Below are 15,437 nucleotides of genomic sequence, written 5' to 3'. Positions count from 1 at the left end.
AGGGTGGGTCGAAACTCTAGCGAGACCCATTCTGTTATTATCGCTCGAGCGAGGGTCGAGCGAAAGTCGAGCGACTGCTGAGTAGTCGTTAGTATTTTTATTATAACTTTCTCTCCTGATATCCGATTGAGGTGATTTAAGTTTTTTTGAATAGGTAACTCAAAGGGCTACAATTCTTCTAGAAATAGCCTTGTCCAAATTCCAACTTTTTCTATGTGTAAAATGTGTTCCAAGTGAAGACTGAAAATCCAAAACATAATTTGTGTGGCTCTTTGATATCTTTTAGACTTCCAATTGCATTCCGATGATCTTATGTGATCTTCTTGGATATCTTGGACTCCTTTAACGAATCAAACACTAATTTACCTCATCTATACAAAATTGCACCTCAAGTCCTTGACTTTTACAAGAATGTTCAATTGAGTCCCTAACCTTTACAAACGTACGATTAAACCCATTTTGTTCACAGAATTGCCAATAACACATTTAGACCTAACACAAAGACAGAGCAAGAGACTAAGATCCATACTCCACTTCACCTCATCCTGACACCTCTCTTTGAAATGATTGGATAATTGTACGAGATGATTTGGATACCTTGTCCAAAGTGATACCATTCATTCGAAGTGGCACTTCTGAGATGAGGTGCCATCTCATGTTGCTATGTATCTTTAAGGTGGTTGGCATGTCCTATGAATAGCATCTTTTACAAATATCACATAGGCCAAAGGACACTCAGTAAAGAGATACTATGTATGTTTGACAGATTTGGTAACCAATAGTAGATACGCTCAATTAACTTTTCAGTTTACTTTTTATTTTGCTTTTATAACATAGGTTAGCTGCTCTGGTGGTCATAGGCCTATGACAACTGGGATGATGCCTTCAAACTTGACTAGTGAGCCATTACGATAAGGTCATGTGTCAAAAATTCAATGGACAACACTTCTTCTCTCTTACTAAAAAAGTTCATACTTAGTGTCTTCCAAAATTAATGAAACTTTTAATGTAATTTTGAACACTATTCTCATATTGCGAGCTTCGTATTTTTTCTGTAACTCAATACCCTTTATTCGTGTATATTGTGTCTCTTCCATACCAAAGTTAACCATAAATAGGAATCTTCATATTCAAATATGGATTATCCCAACGTCTTAAATTTATGCCTAATTTTCTCTATTAATCATGTTGACCCCAAAAAATGTCGTCAACAGATGCCGAACTCACCCGCGCACACGTGAGCGAAGATTCTACACGCTAAGACACGTGGACGGTCTAGGACGAAAGAATCAAGGGCGTGGAAGTAGCTCAACGACTCGGGATGAGAACGTTCAGAATTCGACAGGACGTTCTTAATCCGACTGTACAATAATTACCAATCGGTGCTCATGAATGTGCATGTAAATATGTATGAACTCGTATTGTGTTGTAAGATAATATGAAAAAGAGAGTAAAGTGTGGTTTCTTGTATTGATTCTTGCATTAGCCCTTTAATGTTACACAAGGGAAGTATTTATAGTGGTACATGTGAAATGATAGCCATTGAATGAGGTGGCACGTGGCCTCATCTCTTTAATCCAAACATCCAATCCTAGGCATCATCCTTGACTTGTTAGTTTGCTACGCATTCATTGCTTACACAGAACCCACATGCTACTGACAAGACTTGACATGTGCTCTTATGATAAACATTCCATCAATCATTCAAACAAGATCTTTATGTAGAAGATCTCTTGGAAGAAGTGATCATGGAAGACACTCCTTCATGGTTCGGAGGCTTCTGCTTCGGCTTCGGATTCAGGGCTTCTGCCACTCACATAGTACTTCCACTGTAGGGTTTCGGCTATCTTCACAGACCTTGGTATATGGGCATCGACATGAAGGGCCTCGAACATACATGCTACTGGGTTAGAGTACCACGTGGTTTGGATTGAGTGGGCCATAGGCCCAAGTAAGTTGGCCAAGTATGACAACACGTAACAAATCATCCATTTAGAGTATTGGAATTTTCAATATAACGATTAGCTAGTTATAGACCTAAAGCCTAAAGGCTAATGCAATTGGGTATGAATCTATGGAAAGCACGTAAAATCTTAATTTGCTTCAAATATATTGATCGAAAAGCAGTCATTTTTTCTTAACTAACAATGTCTAAATGAAATATATATAATTTAAATAATTTAATCCTCATAAATTAATAATCTAGGTTAATAATATTTTTTTCATCAGCCCTGACTTAGGAATAACATGCTAAAATTAATAATTTTCTAAATTTATAAAATAATTCCTTATTCAAAATTCATATACTCTTACATAATACATAAATTAATGGTTTTGTTTCGTGATACATAGTCATTATGATGTGACAATTAGTGCTTCCTAGATTATTTTTGTTGTACTTGCATAATAGAGTTTTTACTTGGTTAATTGTTTATAAAATGGAAAAGCCATTTTCAGCTTCGGTCTAGCTCCACGTAAGAAGGTTAATAGAGTGATGAACTGGAGAGGGAAGGGTTGTCATCATGTCTCTAGAAGGGGACTATGGCCGAAGAAAATACACAAAAAATTTAGGACGTCTGCCATGAAGTCTCTTCAGATTAGGCCTTGGCAAATCAGGGTAGAAAGTGCTCAAATCTGTCTGGGTGGAAAGAGGGATTGAAGAAACATGAGGAAGAGACGGAGGCATATGGCTTGACCTCGAATGAGAATTCGATATCGGAATAGGTAGAGGATCTAAACTGGACAAGCCTAAAGACTAAGTTTGACTAGCCAAAGAAGGACCACCATTGCCCTTAGTTGGAACTTTCATTTTCAAAAATTTCTAACTTCTGAGCCTCATCTACCAGGATAGCTTGTTTGGGTGTCATAAAGCTCCTCCTCTCTTCTGAAGGACATGAACAAATGACAAATAAAACAGGTCAAGAAGGAAGAATAATTACCATGAACGATCAGAAAACCTATGAGGTAAATATGTACCAATGACTGTAGGGACAGTGTTTTGCAAGACCATTGATTTCACATAGGAGCTCGGACTGCATCAACTCTCTTGAGCCCCATTTTTTCAAGAATGCATTTTTTCAAAACTTATTTTCAACCATACATTTTTCTATAAAATAATTATACACGTATTTCAAAAAAAAATTCCATACTTTTTAACCACACACTTTCCAAAAAACTACTATTCTTAATGCATTTTATCCCCAAATTGGGAATCAAACAAGGGCTAACGATTTGAGTAATCCTTGCAGGATGGTAATTTGCAAAGAAACAAAGGATATTAAGGTCTAATAAGTGAATGACACAATTGGGGATTAATCACAACTGAGAATTTAGATAATCTGGGTTAACGAGTAAGGACCACGTCGTTTCTTGAAATAGTAAAAATATCATTCCCTCATGGAGAAATACACACACACACATACATATACATATACATTTTAACGTCAACTTTCAAGTTTCTTTCTTTCTTTTTTTTAAACTTTTTGTCTGTCTGTGTCTCTTTCTTTCTTCTTGTTCTAGTTCATATTTTTCATGAATTATCATTTTATTTTAACTTTTTTTTCTAATTTTGTGTTGAATTTTATTATTATTATTATTATTATTATTATTATTATTATTATTATTATTATTATTATTATTATTATTATATCGCGCTTTTTTTTTAAGTGTGGATGTTATAAAATTGAAGCTAACATTCTCCTTTTTTTTTTCTAGGGATTCAACTTTCGAGGCAAGTCAAGAATTTTGAGGTTTGAGATTTTCTTCGTGTAGATATTAAATTTTCGTGCTATAATTATTTTAAGAGTTGAGAAAATATTTGCTTATTAACAAACTCAAAATTTAAAACTTTTTTTCGTGCGTATTGAGGACCAAGGACTGTTACCTTTCACCTTTCCATGTCACTTCATGTTGAGGACTAAGGACCGTCTCTTTTGACTGTCCACGACACTTTATGTTGATGGTCAAGAATTGGCTCATTCGACCGTCCATGATACTTTGTGTTGAGAATCAAGGACCAACTTCTTCGACCGTTCAATGCGCTTTGTGTTAAGGATCGACTCCTTCGACTGTCCAAAGCATTTCATGTTGAGGATCAATGATCGATTTCTTCGACTGTTTAAGGCACTTTATGTTGAAGACCAAGGACCGGCTCATTCGATCGTCCAAGACATTTTATGTAGAAGCCATTTGCATATTTGGGAGACTTGTAATTATATTCAATAAACGAATTTAAAGGATTTATTGTCCATTTTTTTTGTTTGCTAATTTTCTCTCTCTTTGTTTTTGTTTTTGTTTTTTTTTGTTTTTTAATGAATGGCTGGAAGAAACTCTAATGATAGAATGTACTCTGATATACACGAAATATTTAAGCTTAAAAATCAAGATTAAAGTTACCTTCATTTCAAAGATATAGATGTGAAGTACCATTCCTAGTCTGGCATATGAGGTGAACATAAATTTAGCATTCATAAGCCAATGATAGATCCTTCTCCTAACCTCTTTGAGCATTTGTTGGAGATATGCCCATCATTAGTGAATATTACGAGAAATTAGAAGCTGTCAAGTCCAACCACTCTAGTAGTTATTTTCTGTTTCCGTGTCTTCTGCCTCATCTTTCCTATAGTATGGAGTGCATCCCAATGGCTATAATTTGTGAGAGGTTTGACAATAAAGAAATACGATGGGAAAGTGCATTTGTCAATCACGGAGAGATTTCTTTTTTTTTTTAAAGTTTTGGGAGTGGTCTTCATGGGTCTAAAAACTTCTGCTCAAGAGGAATCTTTGTGAGTTAACTTCTGTAGTGAGCTCTGCTACAAAAAAATTATCATTGTCCAAACTCTATCTACAAAGCTCTTTGTGAAGTTTGGTGTTCAAAAACCAATATTTTTGTGACCACCAATGGTGAAATAGACATTTTTCTTTGGGATATCCATGAGAGAAGTGGCCTTTCAATCATGGGTTACTATTGTGAAAAATTAATCCCAAGCCTTTTAGAGTTGACGGATCACCTTCCTAGGTTCTGTCTGTACCTCTTTAATGTTTTCGCGTTGATTGTCAATGTGATTGAATCTGATTGTGTCAATCATGAAGATTGGATTAATTTTTTATTTAACGAGAAAGGTTTGCCTAGAATTTTCAACAAAATAAAAATTATAAAAATGCTATGAATTTAAATCTATTCAAGAGGTGTCATCAAAGAATATCAAAGGAAGTATAGAGGACCATGGTGGTAGACAAATTGCGAGATATTTTTCGTAGAGATCGGCATCATTAGGGCAATTTGTCAATATCTTTGTCCATAGAAGAAGAAAATGAACTAGTAATCTCTCCATGTGGCTTTGTCGTTTGGTTCTTCCATCTATGGACGAATGTATAAGAGTTAGAACTTTTAAAGCGTCTTCTAGAATGGCAGGCGGGTACACTTACAGCCTAGTTCCTCCTATTTTAGCAAGCATTTATAGAGGACTTACACGAACGTCGAACTACCAGTCAAACCGGACTTTGGGTCGACTTCACATTCATTTCCTGGACATTTTCTTTATACTTGGGCTACAACTTATTTCATTCGAGTTATTTATGCTTATGTGGACAAGAGTTATTCTCATCCATAATTCGAAGATGCTGACACTTTGAATGTTTTCCATTCTTGTGAGAAAAATATTGTTGACTATCGGGACCTTATCTATAGAATGACGGATGTCAATAACTTTTGTTGGAATCCATTTCCTTCATTATTTCATCCTGATATATGAGTGGATGACCAATCAAGGTCTATAGATACCTTAAAATTTATGATGAGTATTCAATTTGGACTTGTTTCTTATTGCCTAGGAAACTCCTTTTTCATTCTTGAGGCGTATAATCCTCAAAGGTATGCGAGACTATTTGGCTTTAGATAGAAACTTCTCGGTTCACCAAGAAAGTTTGATAGTGTCCCTAATGAAGGCGACATGTATTGCATTTGGTTGTCTATGACTCGAATGATAAGTGGGTCTATATTTCATACTCCACAATATATGAAGGATGCACATCAAAATGTTGATGTAGAGTACCACGGTTGGTGGAATAACCAGATGTTGCCAATCTTGATCAAGGTTCTAGTGCGATTTTATCTTCTAATGAGAACTGTGACTTTGTTCTTGATCTGGCTTCGAACCGGGTCATAGCTAAGGGGTTAAACCCTCCAAATATCGTTCCTGAAGAGACTTCTCAAAAGAGGGAACCAAACTTTCAACGTGAAAGATGTATTAAGAAAATTATAGTTCCTTCAACAAGCTTGCTTCCACCTCTGAGCCTGCTGATAAGATATCTGAAGCAATTCTGATTCCAAATCACAATAGTCATATAGATTGAGCATCCCATGCCCTTGGAAAAACTTTAACTCTGGAAGATAAAAGCTTTAGAGATCAAGTACCTTTTTTTTAACATACTACCTATATTTGATTTCATGCAACAAACTTCAATTTTAGGCTTTTCTTTTCCAAATTTATAAAATTAAATGATCGGTGAAACCAAGTCCTTCAAGTAATGACATTGAAGCTTCTAACATCAACATCAGCCTACCGAATATACCATATGATGGTAGATTTTAGATATGTCGCGAACAAGTATCCACCTCTTACGAGGCTCAACAACATCCTTTCCCTTGACCAAGAGTTACACAAGTTAGGTTTGAATTTCATAAGAGATTATAGATTAAAAAAAAAAAAGAAGAAGACAAGGAAGAAAACTCAAGGACTAGAGACGAAATTCCAGAACCCAACAGAAGCCAAGAAGAAAAGTGAAGTAAACCAGAGACTTGCCTAAGGTCATATCTAATCAAGAATAAACCCAGCCATGGATTAGATCCAATGGCTCACAATCCATTTTAACAATCGCAAGGTGCCTATGGAAATTTACCAAACTAGCCTCCAAGAACTGCATTTTTGAGAAACACATTTTTACAAAGATGAATTTATTTTAATGGTCAGCATTAAGCGATAACATATGATGTGTATGACAATTAGTTATCAATTTAACGATCTAGAAGTTACATAGTGATGTAATTGATAAGTATTATCTACCTAATTATTTTATTATGATTTTTTGAGTACCTTAGTCTTGGTAAATCAATGGGATCCTAGACTCACTAAGAATTGGTAAATTTCACAAATTTATGAATATTATCTAAACAATAGGAGGAAATTGATTTAATTAAAATTCATATTAAGCCCCATTTGAGCCCCATTATTTCTCATTATATTAAATTAAAATTTTCTCTCTCCTACTTTTAACCACAAAATTTTCAATAAAATAATATTACACGTAAATCAAAAAATTTTCAACCACTCATTTAAAAAAATACTATTCATTTCATTATAATGCCAAATAATGGGGCTTGAACATACCCCAAAATTGACTATTTGCACGATTTTTGCACGATAAATTTATTTACATGATCTAATCTTCATTATTTCTTAGGTTTGCGAAAAATTAGTAATCATATGAATTTAGCCATACTTGATGCTAAAAAAATGTCTGATCCTATTTCTTTGACTACTATCGTAACTTAAGAAGTGTTCCCAAAAAGAAGAAATGTGGATGGCTTGAAATAGGCAATTCTGAATAACAATTAGAAAATTCATCTGCGAAAGATGTTACTCTATGTAGTCAGCATATGAATGCTTATGCTATGATTGTTCACCTTAAGGAGTTGTTTGCTTAATAATCAATTTTTGAGCATTATGAGATATATAAAGAACTATTATATGGCAAGATAGCAGAAGATCCTCAGAGAATGACTATGATCTACAAATGTTTGGGTACATTGAAAAATTGGACAAAGTCAAAGTTAAATCGTATAAAAATTCAAAAGCTTATATAGTTCTGCAATCTTTTCTTGAAAGCTATTATAGGTTCATGATGAAGATTCACAAGTGACCAAACCAAAGGCCAGTTTGAATGAGCTTGTGAATATGCTTAAGATGGTTGAGCCCACCATCAAAAAAGATAAAGAAAAAGCCTTGGTTGATGCTTCTAAAGCTCGCAAGAAAAGCAAGTGCCTTATGAAAGCAGTCAAAAAGGTCAAAGCAAAATAATAAGACTGAGCAGGTCAAAAAGGACGATTCAAAGAACAATGATACTGGAAGAGAAAGTGCAAGACTAACCCGCATCCCTTAGGGAAAGGAAGTTTAGTGAAACTTTTGCTTCAAATTCTATCATAATTGAGGTTAATTTGTCTACTTCTTCAACTTTTTGGTATAAGATGTTGTATATTATTGTTCAAAAGTCAATAAAAATGAGTGTGGAATGAAAACCAAATTTGGAGGCTAAATTTTGGCCTATGCGGGCTGTGGTCGCATAGGCATTTGCAGGGCTTACTTTGCCGTAATTTGATCTATGCAGTCGCGTCGATTTTTTTTATGTGACCGCATAGAACATCATTTTAGTAGTTTATGATCGTTTTTATTTGAATTTTGGTGGCTCTTTATAGGATGTCTGGCATCTTTTTGAGAAGATTTGGTACCAATTCATGGAGTATTGATTGATGCCTATAAATAAGTGATCAAGCATCAAAGCAAAGAGGTGATCAATCATCGAAGCAAAAGTAGAAAAAAATCATCTGAGAAATCTATATGCTTAAATAGATCATTCCACAAAAATCCTTCTATATCATATTCAAAATTCCTTGTCTTGCGTTCTCTAGTTTTGGAAGGTTTCATTAAGTGCTTAAGTGTTAAATCCTTTACAAGACTTGATAAATCTTGGAAACCATTTGCAAAAATCCCTTCAAGCATGAAATTCAGTCCAAGAGGAGGCAGATATTGTATGAGGACAATGATTACATAGTTGAGCCTCTAGCTTTAATTTCTTCTTCTTGTTATTTTATCTTTGTTTCTTCTTCACTCCTTTGTGTGTAAACCATATTTTCCAACATAAGATACTAAATGAGAATCACATATTTGTACAAATATGCAAGCATAAAGCATATTAGGATGCAGGAAGGGGAAAAGTTCACCTAATTGTTGAAGGACTTATCACTTACCTTTACCTTTTCGTTCAATTTTAAAATTAGAAGATTGTTATTAGGGTCTGGTTCTTACAAAAAATATCATGTTTTATCTTCGTTCAATATCAAGAATCATCGTTGTTCTATAATTTTTGAAGGAATTTGTTATGGAAATGGAAATCTTTATAATGACACATACATTCTAAATCTACAAAATTCTATTATGAGTATAGGGAAAAAAGGCAAATAATGTATCATTTAAATCACCTTGGTCATTAGAAGGGGAAACGCATACGAGTTACATCAGGATATGAATACCTAAACTCATTTGACTAAATATCATAGTACACATGCACATATTACCTACCAAGTAAAATGTCTAAATCACCTTTTCTAGTAAAAGGTAAGGATGTATGTGGATCAATGTCAATTGTGATTTTTCTTATTTTATCGAATTCATATATGGCCATTCTAAATGTCTCAAGTGTATAAGATGAAGTTCAAATATGAAGTTTTTCAAAATTCCAAGGGATTTAAAAATGAAGCTGAAAAAACAAAGAGGAAAGAATATTTTGACACATTTGATCGAGGTAGAGAATATTTAAGTAGAGCGTTTTAAAATTATCCCAAAAAGAATGAGATTCTTTCGTAATCTCCACCATATACAGCACAACACGATAGTGTATTTAAAAAGAGAAATTATATAGTATTATATATTTGCGATTCATGAAGAACCACATAGACCTCCTAAATTGTTTTGGAGATATGCACTTGATAATGTATCTTATATACTTATTCGAGTCACAACTCTATAAGAAACATGGAGAAAAAAGTATCCAATCTTTTCACAGGAGAATTTGGGGATTTAACCAGAACGGGAAGCGTGTTGATTCAGAAAAGCTTGAACCTATATCCAAAAAATGTGTGTTTACATGATATCCAAAAAAAGAGATTGAATATTATCTCTCTTATCCCATCGGGCAAAAGGTTTTTTCTCTAGACAAGTTTTTTTTCTTAGAAAAAAAATTATTTTAGAAGAAAGCAACGGGAACAAGATAGGATTTGAAGAGATTCAAGAAACCACAACATGTGACAACTGACATAAAGAATGGAAGTCTTCGCTCGAAATGTCAGGGGCACATACAAAAGTACGGAAGGAATCGAAACCAACCAAGTCAGCTTGGGTTAGGTATGTCCCGAACTGACCCAACCCTTTTTGAAACCAAACCGACTCAAATAGATTCAGTTTAGGTCGAGTTGGTTCCAATATACAAGTTAGGGCCCAAAATCAATGTCGAAAAAAATTGGCATGCATTCATAGATGGAGAAGAAGAAGGATAAAGAAAACCCTAAATTGTACAAATCTTTCAGAGTACGGAATTACCAACAAGCCATAACAAAGCAAACCCTCAACTTGTGATAGTTTGGAGAACATTTGGAGAAGAAGAAGGATTTGGGAAATTGAAAATACTGAGAAACGACAAGAAAGAGGCTAATATAGACAATGAGGGAGACAAAATGAGTGAGATAAAGTCTAGACCGTTAAGACACAAGATGCAGAGATCTAGTGTTCACTTTTTTTCTTCTTTCTTTCCGATTTTAACAATGGGTAGGAGTTGAGGGTTTTTTTTTAATTAATTTATTTAAGTTAAAAACTTTGAAATTTAAATAAGTAAATTTGAAGGGAAAAAAAACTACTAGGTTGGTCTTGGTTTTGCACATCCCGCAAACAAACTCGACCAAAAACTTTTAATTGAATGTAACCCAACTCGAATCACCAATTTGATGAAAATCGAACGCAATCAGGTTGGGTTTTGGTTTTTTTTTTTTTTTTGTGTGATTCAGATTGGGAAGTGGCCTTGCTTTAAGGAGATGAGTTACAGGGTATTATATTTTTCCTGGAGACTCTTTCGCTTGATGGAAATCCAAGAAGTAAGACAATGTTTCAAGGTCATTTATCGAGAATGAGTATTGAGCAATTGCGAATGCATGTTTAGACCTAACTTGGCTGTAGTACATACGGCAAGATTTGAAGGTTTTATAAAACTCTCCCGCCTCAATAATTTGTGACGATTGGGCTGATTTACATATAGCATCGAATTTTATTTTTCACGATCATACAAAACACATCGAGATAGTTTGTCAAATAGTTAGAGAAAAGTTACTAGCCAAGCTGATCAGTACGACATATATTTCTACAGATTTTGTAGTTAGCTGATATATTTACGAAGGCTTTGGGGAAGGACCAGTTCGTGTCACTATGGAGCAAGTTGGGACTTCACATCTCCAGCTTGAGGAAGAATATTATGAAATTGGCATGATAATTATACATTATATTAGCTACCTTATTGAGCGCACATTGTGATACCAATTTGTTTGTATGGTTTTGTTGATATTGGGTTGCTACATTTTATGGCAAATAAATACTTTTTTCCAAGCAAGTTGTTTTCTCGAAGCCCAATTATCTGGCCCACTCAATAGGATTTATGACCCAGAATGATTGGATGATTCTGGAAGGTGTTAAAATGCATTTTTATTTCAATACATATATGCGCCTTTGTGGATGTGTGACACCTGGACTGCTGAGGACCGTTGGATCTGACTTTTGGTATTATCTCATATAAATATGAGATACATTAATTAGGTTTTCAGCTTCTCGAATGAATTTCTCTCTTCCTTCGTGTTTTTGAACTCTCTATGTATTGTGTATTCAATCGTCATCTTCTGGATGATTGATGAGTGATTTCTGAGTGAGATTACTGTTTTGTAGAGAGAAAAGATTTGGCAACACATAGTCTTTGTGAGTGTTGGCCGGAAAGAGGGTTCGAGTATTCTAGTGTTTTTTGATGAAACTCTGTGATTCTGTCCTATATATCCTTTGTCCAGTTAGAGGGTTTTATAGTGGATTCGAGCAATATCCTTAGAGATACTGATGCGAACCCGTGAGCAATGAACACTCACAAACCCACAACGAGATTGCCACAGTTCTCAAGAACGCCAATAATCGCCGATTTTGGATTTAATCCCTAAAAAATGAACTAGGCAACAGTAGATATATTAAATCTACGACCTTCCAATCACAAGGCTTATGAATCTCACATGGATAATTGTGAACGCCACAAGATTTGTTAAATCTTGAAAAGTTTCTGTAAAGTGAAGCATCGCGCCTCGAACGAGAGAACTCTCAATTTTCATTCATCATAAAACTTGTTACAATATGAAATAAAGGAACTGTTTATACTAAAACTAAAACCCTAGAAAATAATATAAAAAAAGGAATAAATTCTAAAATCCTAATTTAATAAGGTAAAACACGTCTCCTAATATGGCAAAAATATCAAAGATAAGTCTTCTAGTTAAACTTGGGAACTCGCGAATTTCTGGCTCGGAATTAACTGTGCGACCGCATGGGTAAATTCGGTGCAGTCACATGATTCAACTGCTTGACGCTCAATTTTTCCCTGTTGGCTTTCGTGCAACCGCTTGAAGGTGTTGCCTTGCGATCGCATTGCTATTTAGTTTGGCTCTGACTTCGGCTTCATTCACAAGCTGTTCCACATTGATTTAGACCTTGGCCCCAACATCAAACTTGCACTTTGGATCATCGATTTCGACCTCATGTACTCCGTGGCTTAGGCTATTGATTGTATTGCTCGAATCAACCCCATTTGGCTCGCCATTAAGCTTGAATTTTGATTTTAACCCTTTGACCAAAATCAACAAATTCTTGATCGATTCGGGCCTTCTCCAGATCACATCAGATGTTCAACAGAGGATTAAGCGTTAGAAGTGGTCACTTGACCTCTGTGGCCTCTGGTCGAAAAATCTTTGTGTTCTTGTTATTTTTAAGTGCTTTACTTTGAGTTTTTACAAGCAAATTCGTTTTAGAGTGAAATTTGTACTTTATTGGGACCAATAAGTTTGTATTGATGTTAATTGCCTTATTTGGTTAGGTCACGAGTTTCTAGGCTAGATGCAAGAAACATTCTGCCAAAAAAATAACTCCTTGTATATGTAGATGATGCCTTTGTAATAATACAATCAGATAAACTTCCCCAAGTTTTACATTCTATTGTTCTTCTTCTCCAAATTTTACATGTTTGAAATCCGAATGAATCAATTGATTCCTTGAGCTTTTGATCTCAACTATCGTGTGAGTTTGGTGTTACATTTTTGAAAAAAGTTCAATCTTTTAAAAAAAAAAAAATACAGATTCAACCTTTTCATGAGAAAAATCAATTGATGTTCAGTAAGAATGAGCTAAACCTTTAATGATATTCAACCACTATTATTTAAGTGACTCAACCTATGAACTTGGAAATGACATTGTTGCTCCCAACTATCTCACTTGCAACATGATGAACTTGTGACTCAAACAAATGAATCTAACTCTTATTACCTCTTGTTAGGATCGTGTTTCTAAAAATCAATTAGTGTCCAACGAAGACAGATTAAACCTTTTATGATATTTGGTCACCATATTTTCAATAGTTTAATCCATGAGCTTAAGAGTGGTAGTTTTTGCTTCCCAACAATGAGTAACTATACATTGATTACTGTCACCGTGTTAAATTATATGGGATTACCTTAACATGTTATGAGATGGTGGCTTGTTTGGGAACTCCAACCTTGAAATCCAATTGACCACTTGAGCTCCAGACACATTAATTGGTTATTTGAGCTTCTGAGCTCGAATATTACATTAGTTTGAGATTAACTCTCAAAAATATCAATCTTATTCTAAAGAATAACTTAAACTCTTAACAATGAGTTCATTGAATGTGCTCATACTAACATGTAACTTCATTTAAAGACTTGTCAGTCGATAGATCTGAGGTTGCAATCAGGAGATGCTGAATAAGTGCTAGAGAAACCTCAGACCCATGGTGAGGGCTTTGTAAATACAATGGACAGATCTTTTCTTCGTGTTTGCCAATTTAACAATTTAACATAGGTACGTCAAATTTTACGCTTAGAATATCGTTGCCATTACCAAATGAGAACGGTAGTTGTAGGGTCACAGAAGAATTCAATTCTACTAAGGCTTCATAGACCCGAAAATATATGCTCTATTATTCCTTCCTTTTCTTGCCACATCTTTCCATTTAGTCATGATTTCTCATCCTAGATCCTTCCCTTTACTCATGATTTCTTATCCTTGAGGTTGTTTTTTGTGATACAAACGAGTAAATCCATTCAGTCCGTGGTGTTTAGTATCAGTATGTGGTAGTAGAACCATTAGTATCAGAATGTGGTAGTAGAACCACTATTATATAAAAATGCATTATAATTTTATTGAACAATGTGATAGTAACTTTACTATTATATAAATTGATACTAAATACCAGTGAAGCTGAATATATCGTTATTCTATATAAAACTACATCATAATTTTGTAGTTATTTTCGCCAAGATTCATCAATATTAACAGTGTAATGGCTCTCAAGAGGGTTAGGATATTTAGGTCCAACATGATCTACTTTACAATTCTACATAAGATAAATTCTATGGAATCATTAACCTCTATTTTTTCACCTACATAGTTGATCATCTTTCACTTTCGATTCGTTTTAAATATCTGGGTAAAAATTAGAAAAAAAAAAATCTTGGTAAGGACCATGAAAGAATCTAGTCTTCAAACAATGTGAACAGTGCTAGCTAATTATAGAAGTAGGTATCCCATCAATCAATAAATAGGAGTGAGGGTCATGATCTAGAAAGTAGAGTTTAAGTTATGGTGTCTGGATCCTGTTTGCCCAACAATGGTCCAATCTTGAATTCCATTAATTGAATGACCTAGGGTTCGTACGAGTTTCAACCTTATGTATTAAAGTTTCTGTGTCTTCACATGTCATTCTTCTTATCTTATCCTTCATTTTATACAAATTTTTTCCTCATGTATGCGTGCTTACGTGTCTACGAGAGATATCGATCGTGAATCATTATTCTTATTTTATCCTTACAGTTGTAGTCCATTTAGTTTCTTTATTATGGAGACGTTTTCTCATTCAAAAATTCAATTATTTTCGTACGTCTCATTGAAGTATTTTAGCATTATGTAGTATGAATATTTGAACTAAACTTAATTGAACGTGTAATGGAATTTAGAGGGCTCAATTGATAAAATCATCAAGATTATAAAATAGAAATTGCACGAGAATGAAATGTGGGCAATTAAGTATTTTTAGGAATTATTTAAATCAAGCCCTTATGGACTACAACTCACGGATCACCAGCCAAATTACGAGGGCTTCGTATAACACATCTTCATAGAATGACCAACGTATAATATTACTAGTTTTGCCTAAATACATGAGTCGAATGTCGTAAAGTTATAAGCAAAACAATGAATATAAAAAGTATGCACTGTTGAATGAGATGGTACTAATATGTATAATACTCATTTCTTAGGAAATAGTATTATTATTTACTCGACTCGAGGATTATA

General features: G+C 34.3%; 1 protein-coding gene across 1 annotated transcript in view; it reads right to left on the bottom strand.

The window, feature by feature from the left end:
• LOC111400331 (cell wall / vacuolar inhibitor of fructosidase 1-like) overlaps window positions 1-687 on the bottom strand; it is a 1,471-nt gene extending 784 nt beyond the window's left edge. The window contains exon 1 of the mRNA XM_023027746.1: window positions 598-687. Coding sequence (XP_022883514.1) covers window positions 598-687 — 90 coding nt within the window. The remainder of the gene's footprint in view (window positions 1-597) is intronic.
• Between the last annotated feature and the right edge of the window lie 14,750 nt (window positions 688-15,437).

This window comes from Olea europaea, chromosome 10, assembly GCF_002742605.1.
Source record: "Olea europaea var. sylvestris chromosome 10, O_europaea_v1, whole genome shotgun sequence".
Lineage (NCBI taxonomy): Eukaryota > Viridiplantae > Streptophyta > Magnoliopsida > Lamiales > Oleaceae > Olea > Olea europaea.
The sequence above is the reverse complement of the archived record's forward strand: the minus strand, read 5'-3'. Positions and strand labels throughout refer to the sequence as shown.